At 41.7% G+C, this 12,879-nt stretch overlaps 1 protein-coding gene across 2 annotated transcripts in view; it reads left to right on the top strand.

Annotated features, from left to right (window-relative positions):
- The window catches only part of kiaa0825 (KIAA0825 ortholog), a 112,962-nt gene that overhangs the window by 18,241 nt on the left and 81,842 nt on the right, over nt 1–12,879 (top strand). For both annotated transcript variants that reach the window (XM_018668594.2, XM_051075253.1), the window contains exons 7-10: nt 4,199–4,366; nt 5,941–6,026; nt 6,227–6,484; nt 11,489–11,766. In XM_018668594.2, coding sequence (XP_018524110.1) covers nt 4,199–4,366; nt 5,941–6,026; nt 6,227–6,484; nt 11,489–11,766 — 790 coding nt within the window. The remainder of the gene's footprint in view (nt 1–4,198; nt 4,367–5,940; nt 6,027–6,226; nt 6,485–11,488; nt 11,767–12,879) is intronic.

Below are 12,879 nucleotides of genomic sequence, written 5' to 3'. Positions count from 1 at the left end.
CTGTGTGTGGAGTCAGAGAGAAATGGGCTTGTAGTTGGCTCTTCATCACAGCATGAGGTTCGCAGCTTGAGGCCCCATTAGCCAATATTTGCACATACCTGAATAGCTGAGTGAACTGTCAGCAGTCCAGTTGCATTGTGGGTAATGTAGGCACCAAGTGGCACCAGGAAGGAGAGTTCTTGGAATAACACAGGCCATTTTTCTGTTTCAGCTGTATCAGTGTTAATACTTTTTCCCAACTGACCATTGTGAGTATTAATTAACATACTGCATATGCAGATGGTATCCAAATCAAATCTTTAGCCTGGTGGCCATGGTCCCATCAGCCTACAGTTTGAAAGCATTAAACAAACAAAAAATAACTAAATAAATAAATAATTCGAAGACGGATAGAAATTTGGGTATTATTGTGGGCTTGAATATAAATTTTAGCAGTCACATCACATCAGTTACAACGTCAGTCTAACGTCAGTCTGACGTCAGTCTGAAATGGAGTCTAAGGATTCATGGATAAACAGTATCTCAAAAAGCTGATCCATGCATTTATTCCCTCCAGCTGGTGAAAGTATTGTAACACTCACTTTTTAGGCCTTCTAAATGAAACTCATAGGCAAAAAGGTCCAAAATACACCTCTCAGGATGTCACTAAAAACAGGGATGCAAACAAATTACTTTGCAAAAAGATTATTAAGCATTATTTGTTCTTTTTTTGTTCTTTTTTATGCAATATGTAAAGCATCTTTGTTACCAATATATGACATGTGCTAAAAGTTCTTGCCTTCCTTTCTTTTCTCTCTGGATCTAATGAAACCAAATGGCTTCATCACCTTTGTATAGCACACACACCTGCACAAACACAGAAAACTCATCTTCTCATATTGTGATCACATGATAAGATACTGGAGGCCAGTTGGGTAGTGTGGTAAGAGAGAAGAAGACCACCCCTCTGATGGTCTGATTTACACTACAGAGAGACAGAATGAGAGAAAGAGAGGAAAATGAGAGACAGAGGATGAGAGGGGGAGAGATGTTGTGCTGGAGAGAAATTAAATCAGTGGCTAAATTATTGCATGATTGCCCATTCCCCAAAGACTTGGGCATCATTTGGTAGAAAGTGTCTAATAATTGGTTTTCGGCCATGTCAGACACATGCAATTCCCCCTACTAATGGCTCTGTTAGGAAGAACTGGGCCTCCTGGGTCAGAGAAGGACAGAAAATAGCCAGACGGCAAAAAGTGCCCTACGCCCTTCTTTTTTTTCCCCCTCATATAAACGAGGGAACGACATAGAAAGAGAGAGACACAGAGAAGGAGAGAGATGGCAAGAAGGAGAGAGTGTGTATGTGAGCGAAGAGGAAATGAAGTGGCAATAAGTGCAGCCAAAGGGGAAATGCTCTTCACCGTGAGTTTAATACATCAGACTGGGGATTTGGCAGCCCGCCACACAGCAATTGTTTACCTTTTTGCTCACTGGCTGCATCTGTTCTGTTTTGTAAACGGCACTAAACTATTCGCCCGTAAACACCGGAATCAATAACAACTGCTAAGGGAATTCCCTTATCCCGCCCCTCCCTCTCTTTCCCTCCCTCTCTTCCTCATGTTTTCATCCCTAACCACCACCTCTTTCCCTTCCCCTAGATCTCCTCCTCTCTCCCCTCTCCCTCTGTTCCCTGCCAGTCAAGAGCAGTGGGTGTGTGTGTGTGTGTGTGTGTGTGTGTGTGTGAGACAGAGAGTGTGCTGTGGAGCTGATGGTGGAACCCACAGGAGAGACAGACAAGGAGAAGACTGATGGCTCGCCAAAAATACCTGCTCTGTTTGTTTTTTTGTTTTTTTTTCCTTTTGTGTTACATTGTTGTCATTGTTAAAAGCTACAAACTGAAACTGGCCACTGTAGACCCGCAGAGTTTGGTATTTTCAGACATTTTTTTTACATTGTTTCTGCTCCATGTGAAACATAAGTCCCCACTTCCCCTCAACACACACACTGTTCTCTGTTTCACACGTTTTGTTGAATGACATATTGCTTGACATATGCTTGTTTGCTTTGAGGGCCTCTCATAAGATTCATGCTGCTTTATGGTTATCACAGTAATATGACTAACCATTGATTTTCTTTTTGTTTATAAGAACATCCTCACGCTGTAATGTCATACGGAGGAGTTCTCATATAGACATATCATCTTTTGCCCAGCTTTCAGCAGCAGCCCTCTTTTATTGATTCTCAGTGCACTGACCTTTAGTTGAACTCCTCTGCCTGCTAGTGCCCTTCCTCATTGAGACATGCTATGCTCTATGCTATATGACACACCTGGGTGCTTTTAAGCACACCCTCTCCATCAACCGGCTATGAGAACCTCCATTTGGCCTCACTGTTGTGACAAAGGTATAATGAGGTTTAGATGGCTGTGTACTAGACTGCAATGGCTATAAGGCTATTTGGCTAGGGAGGCGACTATAAATACCTATATAGCCTGGGAGGCAGAGCTTGATGAGAGGCTGAGGCATTGCTAAACATCAAGGTCATGTGCAACTACTTAGACTGTGACTTAGTGAGCAAGTGAACCAGTCATAGGGTCACAGTTTGAGGGGATGGATAGCATGAATGGTGAGAAAGAAGACAGATGGAGATGATGCTCTGGAAAAGCTGATGCTCCAGATGAAGTGGTGGTTAATGGTTGCTATGCTCACATGAGGGGGGGTTTAGTGATAGCTTTATAGAGAATCCAGCGACTCTCTCTCGAATGTGTCCCTGTCTCATCTGGTTTAGATTGTTGTTGTCTTGAGTTGTTGACTGGTTTAGTTTGCCCCTGCGTTTAGGCACGGAAAGCTCTGTTGATTTGCTGGTGACTTCAGAAATAGACATGATTGGTGGTGCGTGTGCGAATGTGCAAGCTGGAGAAAGAGGCTGGCATGTTGGTGTCAGCCAGGTCACGCATGTAAACATGCAGTATGAGGTGGTCTCTTTGGCACAGACTCCCACCGGACCCCATTACAGAGGAGCTGCCGAGCTGTGGACCCATGCAGCTTAATTACACACACACATACACACAAATGCATGGTACACACATTCTAACACACAAAATAATTACACAGCTATTCACATGCGATTTCATACATGCTTGCAGACACACACTTGCACATAAATACATGTATACACTTGCAAACACAAACAAACTTGAGGTCAGAATATATTCCATGGTGACCATAGAGTCTGGTTGTACTGTGGCAATTATCCTGCAAGACTGACATGTGCAAATGTGTGTGAAAGTGTCTTCTACAAATCAAGTTATTCATAATGACCTGCATTACATGCACATAAACATGTGTGTGCTCATTCGACAAACACAAACACGCAAAAACTCATCGATTCTCACTCATAAACACTCCTGTAAATAAACACAAGTGCCTACACACACACACCGAGTCAAGCCTCATGCATGATTAAACCAGGCATCCTTGGGGACAGTGTGTTGTCATATTGTGAGATTTTGTTTAACAATATGGCAAAATTACATTAGGATCCAGAGGCAATAATGTTACAATTATTGGAAAAGGGCCCCCCTCTTCTTTCTTCCTTCTCAAAGCTCAATCATCTCTGTGCTTTCAGAGTCAAGACTAATACTGAGCTCATCCATTCCCAAATGCTTTTGCAGTGGAGGAGCTCATTTAAGCGGACACACAAAAGTATTTGTGCATGTGTCTGGAAGTATGGCAACGCATCTCCCAGCCGCCCATTCTCCAGCTTAATGCGGAACATCCCCTGGGTGATGGCTTTGGCAGCCTCCAAAATGGGAAATCCATATTTGCCGAGGGGGTCATCGGCGGGTTAGGGGGAGAAAAGTTTTGTGCCGAGAGAGAGGGATGTGCATGTGTGACTTCTCAGGGAGCAAAGTTTTGCATATTTTTTCACTGTCTCTTTGTTTATACTGTGTACTGGGAAAACATGAATGGGTCGATATTTATAAGAGGTGCCGTGCGAGGCAATACTTCAGGATGGGGGTGTTTTCTGATGAGTGTGTGTAGGTTGGGAGGTTGGGTTGAAAAACTATTTTCATCAAACTGTTTGTGGCTTTACTGAACTGTAAACTGTAGTGCAGCTCTCACTGCTCTATCTCTCCGTCACTCACACAGTCACAAGCATATGCACTGTTCATTTTATCTCTTTCCTCTTTTACATTCATTTTTTTCCCCCTTCACAGCGCCAATGGAGCTTCCCATGAAAAACAGGAGCTTTAGTCTGACCTCCCACCAGCTGAGGGCGTTAACCCAGCTGGCCTGCGCTCTGCTGGGGTTTGAGAACAATGTGAAGGAGCTGGTCACTAACATGACCTTCATGAACTGTACAGGAGACACTCCCTGTGTAAAAGGTATGTCTCCATCTCTCCAAAATACACACGTGTATACATATTAGACATATAATAAGGGCTGTAGCTCCTACCGAGGTCACTGAGGTCATGCTCTCTGCACATTTTCTGTGAATTTGGGAAATCTTACTGACCTGAGGTGCAGTTTCTATTAGTTAAAAATGGCAGATACTTTAAAGGTTGATTTAATATCCCTAAAATTCACAATTTTTCAGCCAAAAAGTTTCGAAATATATTCAGCCTGACAGCGTGGAGCAGATTTCACAGCACCCTTTAGACCATCAAGTAGGAGTTAGAATTTGCAGAAAATTATGAAACAGATAATGAATGATTAAAGTTTGAATAATTCAAATAATTACGAAACTACAGACTTAATTCTGTGAGTGTGTTGGGGTGACAGTGGGGAAATTCATGACCTCAGAATTTCTGGCTATAGCACTGCATGTGTGCCACTCCTCCAGGCATAAACAGTCAGGTCACACCCCCACAAAACACATACACACACACACACACACATACATACCCATACACATACCTATACACACATTGTTACTTGTTCTAGCGAGACGTCTGAGTTGTGTCTGAAGAAATGTGTTATTTGAGGCGAGAATTATCTTGGGTGTTATATAAGGCTTTAGTATCCTTTTCCTCTTTCCCCTTTGAACTACTGCTGCAGAGATGTTAAATGAAAGCTTTTGGTGCATGGAGTAATTTCCATAAAGGTTACATTTACAAAAACAAGACTTGCAGAAAGGCTCAATTTACAGAGAGGTAAACAGCCTTTAAAGGGCAGTTATCCAAATCATTAATTCCAGGCAATCAAACGGCTTAATTACCAGAAATTCATCAGATGGGCTTAAAGGTCAAAAAGTGATGCGCTTGCTGCTTACTCCTTCTTCCATTCCGTGCGGTCTTGTTCGGCTAAATTGCCTCGCCTGGGGTCTTACACTTCGCCTTCTGATTAGGAAACTGCGGCCTTGATGTTCACGCTTTTTAATTGCAACCCAACCCAACATCCTGTATGCTTGTCTTCATATCACCCCCCCTGCTACGCTCCCCCACACACAATCTTCCCTCATGGAATTACCCCATATATAGTTTATGCTATCTGGGTTCAAATCAAATCTAAGCCCCAAATTTAGACTCGTAAAGCCATTAGTATTTACTGCCTGTTTCTGCTCCCTCTAAGGCATGTAAAGTTATACTCCGGTCACTGTGCCTCATTTTGGCTAGTGGGGGAAGAGGGGAGCAATGTGACCCATATCTGGCTCTTAGTTACATACAGTTGCTTTCATGTTACCGCTCTTGGCATTCAGCAAGGCTTGTAACACATCATCATACAGTGTATTATGAGTGATATGGAAATAGTCATGCTAAAAAATGCATAGATTTGAAAGATGCTACGGACACTCTTCACATAGCTTTTCATTTTCAAAGTGGATATCTTCTGTATCATCATAGGTTCCTGGTGAAATTTCCCTGATTTGATTTGAGAGCTTGACCGGGCACAGTTACTGTTTAATGTCTTTTAAGATGTATTACATGATGTTTGCATTAAAAAAATATTACTCATTTAGGCATCTTGAAAAAGAGTAGAGAGGATTCAGACATGACAGCAGACAGCAAGAAATCCACAGCAGGAACACCTCTCCACACACCAGAGGTGAGTCGTTTGCATGTGCTGCTTTATAAGACCCTGAGAGAAAGTTTCTATTCTATTACAACCATTCAATGTCATTCAGCCTTATTATCTTTTTCTATAATTACAAAGAGGCAAGACAATTTGTAGCAGTGAAGTAGAACAGGTGAAATATTCCCTTCAGCACTCATTAATTGGGTGTTGGCTCATCTCTTGTTTTTCAGGGACAGGTTCTGGAGTTTAACTGGAGGTCAGCGTTTAAAGGGCTGGTCCCTCACATGGAGCATTGCGTTAAAGTGGTGCTGGATGATGTTTGTGCCAAGAGTCTACAGCAGGAAGAGGCCTTATATTCCTTGGAACAGACCTCTGTCACCCTGTGTTGCACAACTGGACACACCGTCAATGCTGCCAGTGCCACACATCTCAAAGAAGACTCCTTCTATACATACCCAGAGAGAGAGACTCCCAGAATGATTGCCAAGGTACTCTCCGATATAAAGTAGAATAGTTTTGTTCAATATTTAATACATCTAATTGAAGGCATGCCTTAGAGTTTAATTATCAATTGCTAAGTATACTATAGTTCTCTTTGTGACAATGGAATGAGCCAGAATTCCTCCATAGTGAGTTACAAACACACAAATGTGCTCTAGACAAGAAGCAAAACATGAGTTAAATTGTTGACATATGGGTCTATATCCACAACATCTGTCTGGGGCTTCACAGTGAGTAGCCAGAAAACTGGATCATCTTAAAAAGTATACGGAAAAACACAAGGGAAAACACATCTGACCTATCCTTTTAGTTTTCCTCTCAAAGACACCATCTGTAATTCTAATGTAACAATGGTATGCTCACTACCAAAATAAAAAGCACAGTAGTGGAACTTGCTCTCACGATAAGATTGACAGATATTTAAGTACACTGACTAAGACTAGAGATAAAAAATATTAAATAAAACTCTTGAATGTTATATACAGCAATTTGGTAACAGCCTCATACAAATTGGTAGTAAGAGTTAGTGAACTTGTTCATCTACAACTTAGAAACAAGGTCGGTTACAAAGACAAATGTCCACACAACCAAAGGCACTGGAGCACAGGATTTAGTAATTCTTTTCATCTTGCTGTCAGGAAAGTGCATTAGCTTACCTTCATTTTCATTTATTCCTTCCCGATTAACAGTGATGTTGTAATGGTCGATTTCCATCACAATTTTCAGGTCTGAAGTTATCAGTTTAGACAGTAATCTAGAAGCTTTGTCAAGTTGTGTTCCCATGCACATACAGTAAATAATCTGACCAGTAATTAGAGTAAGGGATGTTACTTTGATTAATCTGTTTAAATGGGTTAATTATAGGATCTTCTCCCCTCTATTTTTTTCTTCACAATATGGAGTAGAGCTGACTTAATTAAGACACCCCCTTCACATTATTTTACAACATTAAATTTCATTCCTCAAACCCAGTATTTCTCTTATGTTGTTATCACTGAATTGCCTTGTGACTTTCTGGGTTTTTAAAGCATTTTTTCACGTCTACAAGAATGCCAAAAGATGCTTTACCATAGAAAGACACACCACTCTGTAGAAGGCCACTAGCATAGCTGGAAGCACAAAGAGTCTGTAGCCTGGTGAGCATTTGCAGATGATGAAACATGAAAGTGACAGTGAAGATGTGACATAATCTTTGGAATCATCATCAGATGTGTGTCATCTGTGTCAGCAGATACAGTACATGTCACAAAATCTGATATGAAAACTCTGATAGCAAGGATTAAGGTATTTACATCACTTCAGTGCCGTGCAGCAGTGCATCAAGAAACGTACATTCTGTGTTGGGGAAAATGGTTAATTTTATAAAACAAAATAATTTCTTGCCACAGACAAGTCTTACAATGTTTTATTTATGAAAAATTACTCACCTAAAACATTACACGGATTCATGCTTGTCAAGCAAAATTCAAGTCAAAATTTATTGCTTTTTTTTTTTCTCTTTTAAGATTAGAAGTTCAAAATGAAATTGAAATTTTGAATATTGCATCTTTTTAATTTATTTATTGCATATTTGGAAACCCTCTACTGGTCTGCCCCTAATATACCCATGCATGAGCATGTTTTACAATACACACCGGTGTCCCTGTCCTATTCATCCTCCTTTATCCACCTGGCTGAACAATGCAGGTCTACACACATCACCCAGACCCAGGGAGATTAATGGTTTTTGTAGCCCCAAAGGAAAGTGAACCCTCTATAATAGAAAGCCCAAATGATTTGGGCCTGACACAGTCGACTCTCTGGATCAGAGAGGGCCTTGGGAAGAGTCATCAGTATTACTTGAGGGGAGGACTCTGGGGACAAAAGAGAGACAGGAGGAAACCAAAAACCAGTAAGGATGATATTATGAGGGCTAGACGTGTGTAGGGAAAGGTGTTGAATAGGGGGAGATGTAGGGTATATAGATGATGTAGATGCATACAGAGGATGTATCACAAAGGCAAAGAGGTTAGGGTAGAGAGCAGGATAAAGAAGGGATAGTGTGAGAGACGGCATGAGAAGAGAGGGCCTGGGAAAAGGCAGGGGGAGGTGAAGTAGACATCAGAGATGGACTTTTCTCAGGAGGAAGACCAGTGTCTGGTGTGAGACCAGGCTTAGTGCCTGACATTACAAAGAATCTCCAGTGTTTGGGATTTCTTTTTCAAATGACACTATGTTGTTTTTTTTCTGTCTCTTCTCTTAATCGTTTTTCCAATTTTACTATTGCTGAACAACTAGTGGAGTTCTCCTCAAGTTCCTGCAAACTTTTTATGACTTGCATTCCTCCATCTTCCTCTCAACTCTTATGCTACCCACTTCTCTCCTCTACACTGCACACTGTACAGACTCTTATCATTAGTGCCTCTTCTCTCTCTCTCCTCCTCCTCCCCCTCTCCTCTCCTCCAGCCCTTTACTCTGACAGTAGTTGTGGCTTTCATTGCTAACGAGTGTCAGAATTTGTCGGTGCTCAGGACCTGTACAACGTATTTATGTGTAGGTCAACGCTTCAAAGATGAGGGCCTTTCAGCCCAAAGGTTATACATGCATGCATTTGCATTCAATAACACAGAGCCAGACAGATATCCAAGACGAGACCATAAGATTTTACATATATATATACACACACACACACACACACACACACACACCCCTCATCTTTTTTTGACACTAGCCCTAGTGTTTGAGCAGAGAGCAAATTACTATACAAGGCATAAGCATAAAATATGACCGGTTCAAAGGCATTATGATGGATCAATATTTCACACATTTATATTCATATGTTCATACCTCAATCCTCACTTTTTTCACGTGAACCCACTTCACTGTCTGTATTACCATACATATGCAGGCATGCGATGATACCGTTCATCCATCAGAGTACTTTAGATAGTGTACTTTTTTTTTATTGGCAGTCAGATATGCGCTGAATGCCAAATACCCTGCATTCAACTTCTGGAACTGGCCCTCCTGTCAGAACCTGGGATTGAACTCTTCTTGTTTGGGTGGGCCCCTCTAACCTTGATGCAAGCTCTCTATTATAGCAACAGAGGTGCCTTTTCTGTATTCAGACTTCACTGAACCCCTCACCTACGTGTTCAGTTCTCCGCTTGTCTGTCTACTCCAAATTCTGCACACACACAAACAGGCCTCCCTAACACTTAAAAAACTTCATACAATCTCTTTCACCTTGCTGCAATAGTCCTGGTGGGATTCCAGGCTTTGATCTTAGCTAGTTAAGGTTTCAATCTGACTTCAGCATGGACGCATGCGTGTGGTTGTTTTTGTCTGAGCGTGCATGTGAGGCTGTGTGTGTTGTGTGTGTGTGTGTGTGTGTGTGTGCACACGCACCAAACCTGTATGTGTATGAGATGCTTCTCCGGGGTCTCTCCATCACCCAGTAATGCTGAGTGTTGTGTCTGCTTCTGCTTTCTCTCTCTCAAAGCTAAGCTCCTAATGACTACATGCAGTCAGATATTGACTTAATTGTCCAAACGGCCATTGTTCCCAGGCCTTTTAACCACACTGGAAGCTTTTCTGGAGAAAATTGTGTAAAGGGATTGTGAGATTGTCAATTGTGTATGCACGCTGAAGCCCTGATCTGACAGAATGTCGAACTTCCCAGTGAGCCCTACAGTAAGTCAAGTAATAGAGTGTGTGACTCTAGACACAAGTAATACATAGTGCGATTGATTGATTGATTAAACTGCCATTGAGTTTTCTGAGTTATGGTGACTTTTTTTCCTCTCAGTATGACCTGGCTGGAATATGCTTTGTTTTATGGCTTTTTTAAGAATCTGCCTGACACATAACTCAAATGTATAGGTGTATAAATTTGGATTTGAAGTTACACACATGTGTGACTCCTTGGCACTTGCATGATCATCTTTCACTGTTCTCAATGCAATGTCAATAGGAAGCACATGAGGTGAGCAGAGGCAGTGGTGTCAAGGTGTACAATATGTGGTGCCTGTAGAATACATGTTAAACCATTACACTACAGTATACTATATGCATACTATGTTTTTTTTTGTATACGATTTGGCAACCAGCACCACACACCATCCTAATACACAGGCACATGCACATAAACACTGCTCCAGCAATCTGGTGCCGTGTTTGTGAAATTGTTTTCCCAGAAGCACAATGATTTATGAATATAACATTATGTCAACCATGGAGATTGACACAATGCTATCATTATACTAAAAACATTAAGATTAAAGCTTTAAGTAAAAACCAGCAAATAATCAAACTGCTTATCTGTGTCTCAGCGAGCACACGCACTCAACTATTTTAAAGCGCCTTGATCAGCCAGTCTCCCAGCCCCTGGAGAGGGAAAGGTGTAGGCAGCCCTGTCCCTACAGGCCTTTCTTTAGGACAAATGTGGATAAAAGAGATAAGTCTTGGTTGTTGCTCTGGCTGTTTATAGAATATGCTGTTGGTCTTTTACATTGCTGAAACAGCTCTCTCTTCCTCTCTGTCTCTCTCAGTCTAACCTTTCCCTGACCTTTTCTTTTTCTTTCCTCTCAGCGCATCTGATGCCCCACCTCTTCCTTTGTACTGTAACATGTCTGTTTGAATGTGGTTAACACGATGCATGCTGTTATAAAATTAGACAAGCGCTGATGGCTCCTCCGAAGCAAAGGTTTAATTTGACCTGATACCAATTATGCATGTTCAGCTGCAAAGTTTATGTGGAGGGCATGTCTTTAGACATCTGTATTCTACAATTGCACTGCTTTTCAGCTGTAATGGCTTGCACAATGTGATGGAAAAATGCATGTATAATACTCAGCTCAATCTTGAATGCTTGTCATTCTGATGTCTCCTCGCAAATGTTCCATTATTTACATCTAATGAGGTTTTTTTTTCTGATGTTTTTTTTCCTCTTACTGACAGATTTTCTCTCTGCTATTGAGATCATCTTGTCTTTGCCTTATCTCACCCCTCAGTTCTGTGGAACAGTCATGGCTGAGTTGGATGCCTTACTACCTTTGGCAGCAGCCTGCAGGGACAGCTCCCTCCTGGAGGTACGATCAAGCTTTGTGGAGGCGTGTGGCAGGGCAGCGTTTGCCATGTTGGGCCGTTTGCAGGAGAGGGCCCTGGAGGTACCGTCTTCTGCACCCCTGAAGAACCTGCCTGCTCTGCTGGCCACTTGCATTTATGTACACCAACGACTGGAGCACTACCATGCTAGGCTGAAAGATCCAAATACTACTGCAGCTAAAGTGTAAGGGAAGTGTGTGTGCGTATGTGTGTATTGGTGGGATTGCATATGCTTGTGGTCTTCATACAATATATACATATTAAGTATCTATATCTACAGCATGTGTCTGTCTGTCTATGTGTGTTCTACTACAGCAAGCATTGGATAAAAAAATTGTCATTGGCAATTGATTGAAAATTGTGATCTCAATGATCAGTTTAGACTAACTTTTGCTCTGCAGTTACAGCAGTTATGGCTGCCTTGCCAGAGGGGCAACAACATCATAATTAATGGGTTTGTTGAAAAACCATCTTTGTTGCTTTCTTCCAGCAAAGAACCAAATGTTGCATTTACAAATGAGAACTGTAAAGTATATGTACCTTAAAGAGACAGTATTCACTGGGACCAAATTCCCTCATGTTTAAACCCACAGATGGTGACTGTAGAGGGCATTAGGTTGTGCTATCACAATGATCAGTCAGACATCAAACTCCAAATCCTATTAGAGTTTGAAGTATGAATGTGAGCATGTCACCCATCACAGATGCTGTGTCAAGATTTGTTCAAAACCCAAGCCCTCTCACAGCTGCCACATTCCTGCGCCCGGTACCCATTGCTGTATATATTGTCTTATGATTTTTTATTTCCATCCAAGTCATGAAGTATAGATTTAAAAAGCAATAAGCAAAGATGAGGAAAGAAGGAGCCTTTTAATACAGGCAGAAAACCTAAGCATGAACATAAACATTTTGAAATGTTTTAAAAGGAATTTGTACATCGTAGAGTAAGTGGAGGGGACCAGAGAGCTTTTAAAAAAAAAAGAGTTGAAATGATTGACAGGTGGTAATGACACCCATATTATGTCTACATCTGGTGAGTTTTTATGCCCCATAATACCCCCTTAACCTCTGCTCTCCACAGATCCCCTCTAAAGGCATCTCTGGTGCCCTCGGTGCTCCTGTTGTCCCACCTCTGGCCCTGTGCACCCCTCCACCTGCACTTGCGCTGTGCCCCCTCCGGTCATAAAGCACTTTCCTCTCTGTACACCATTCAGTCCCCCTGGTTTTAAGCCTCCTGCACCCCTGTTAAACTCTTGCCTCTCTCTGGAAAGTATCAAGGCAGGCAGATTTAAAGGAT

The sequence above is a fragment of the Lates calcarifer genome, linkage group LG13, assembly GCF_001640805.2.
Source record: "Lates calcarifer isolate ASB-BC8 linkage group LG13, TLL_Latcal_v3, whole genome shotgun sequence".
Taxonomy (NCBI): domain Eukaryota; kingdom Metazoa; phylum Chordata; class Actinopteri; family Centropomidae; genus Lates; species Lates calcarifer.
The sequence above is the reverse complement of the archived record's forward strand: the minus strand, read 5'-3'. Positions and strand labels throughout refer to the sequence as shown.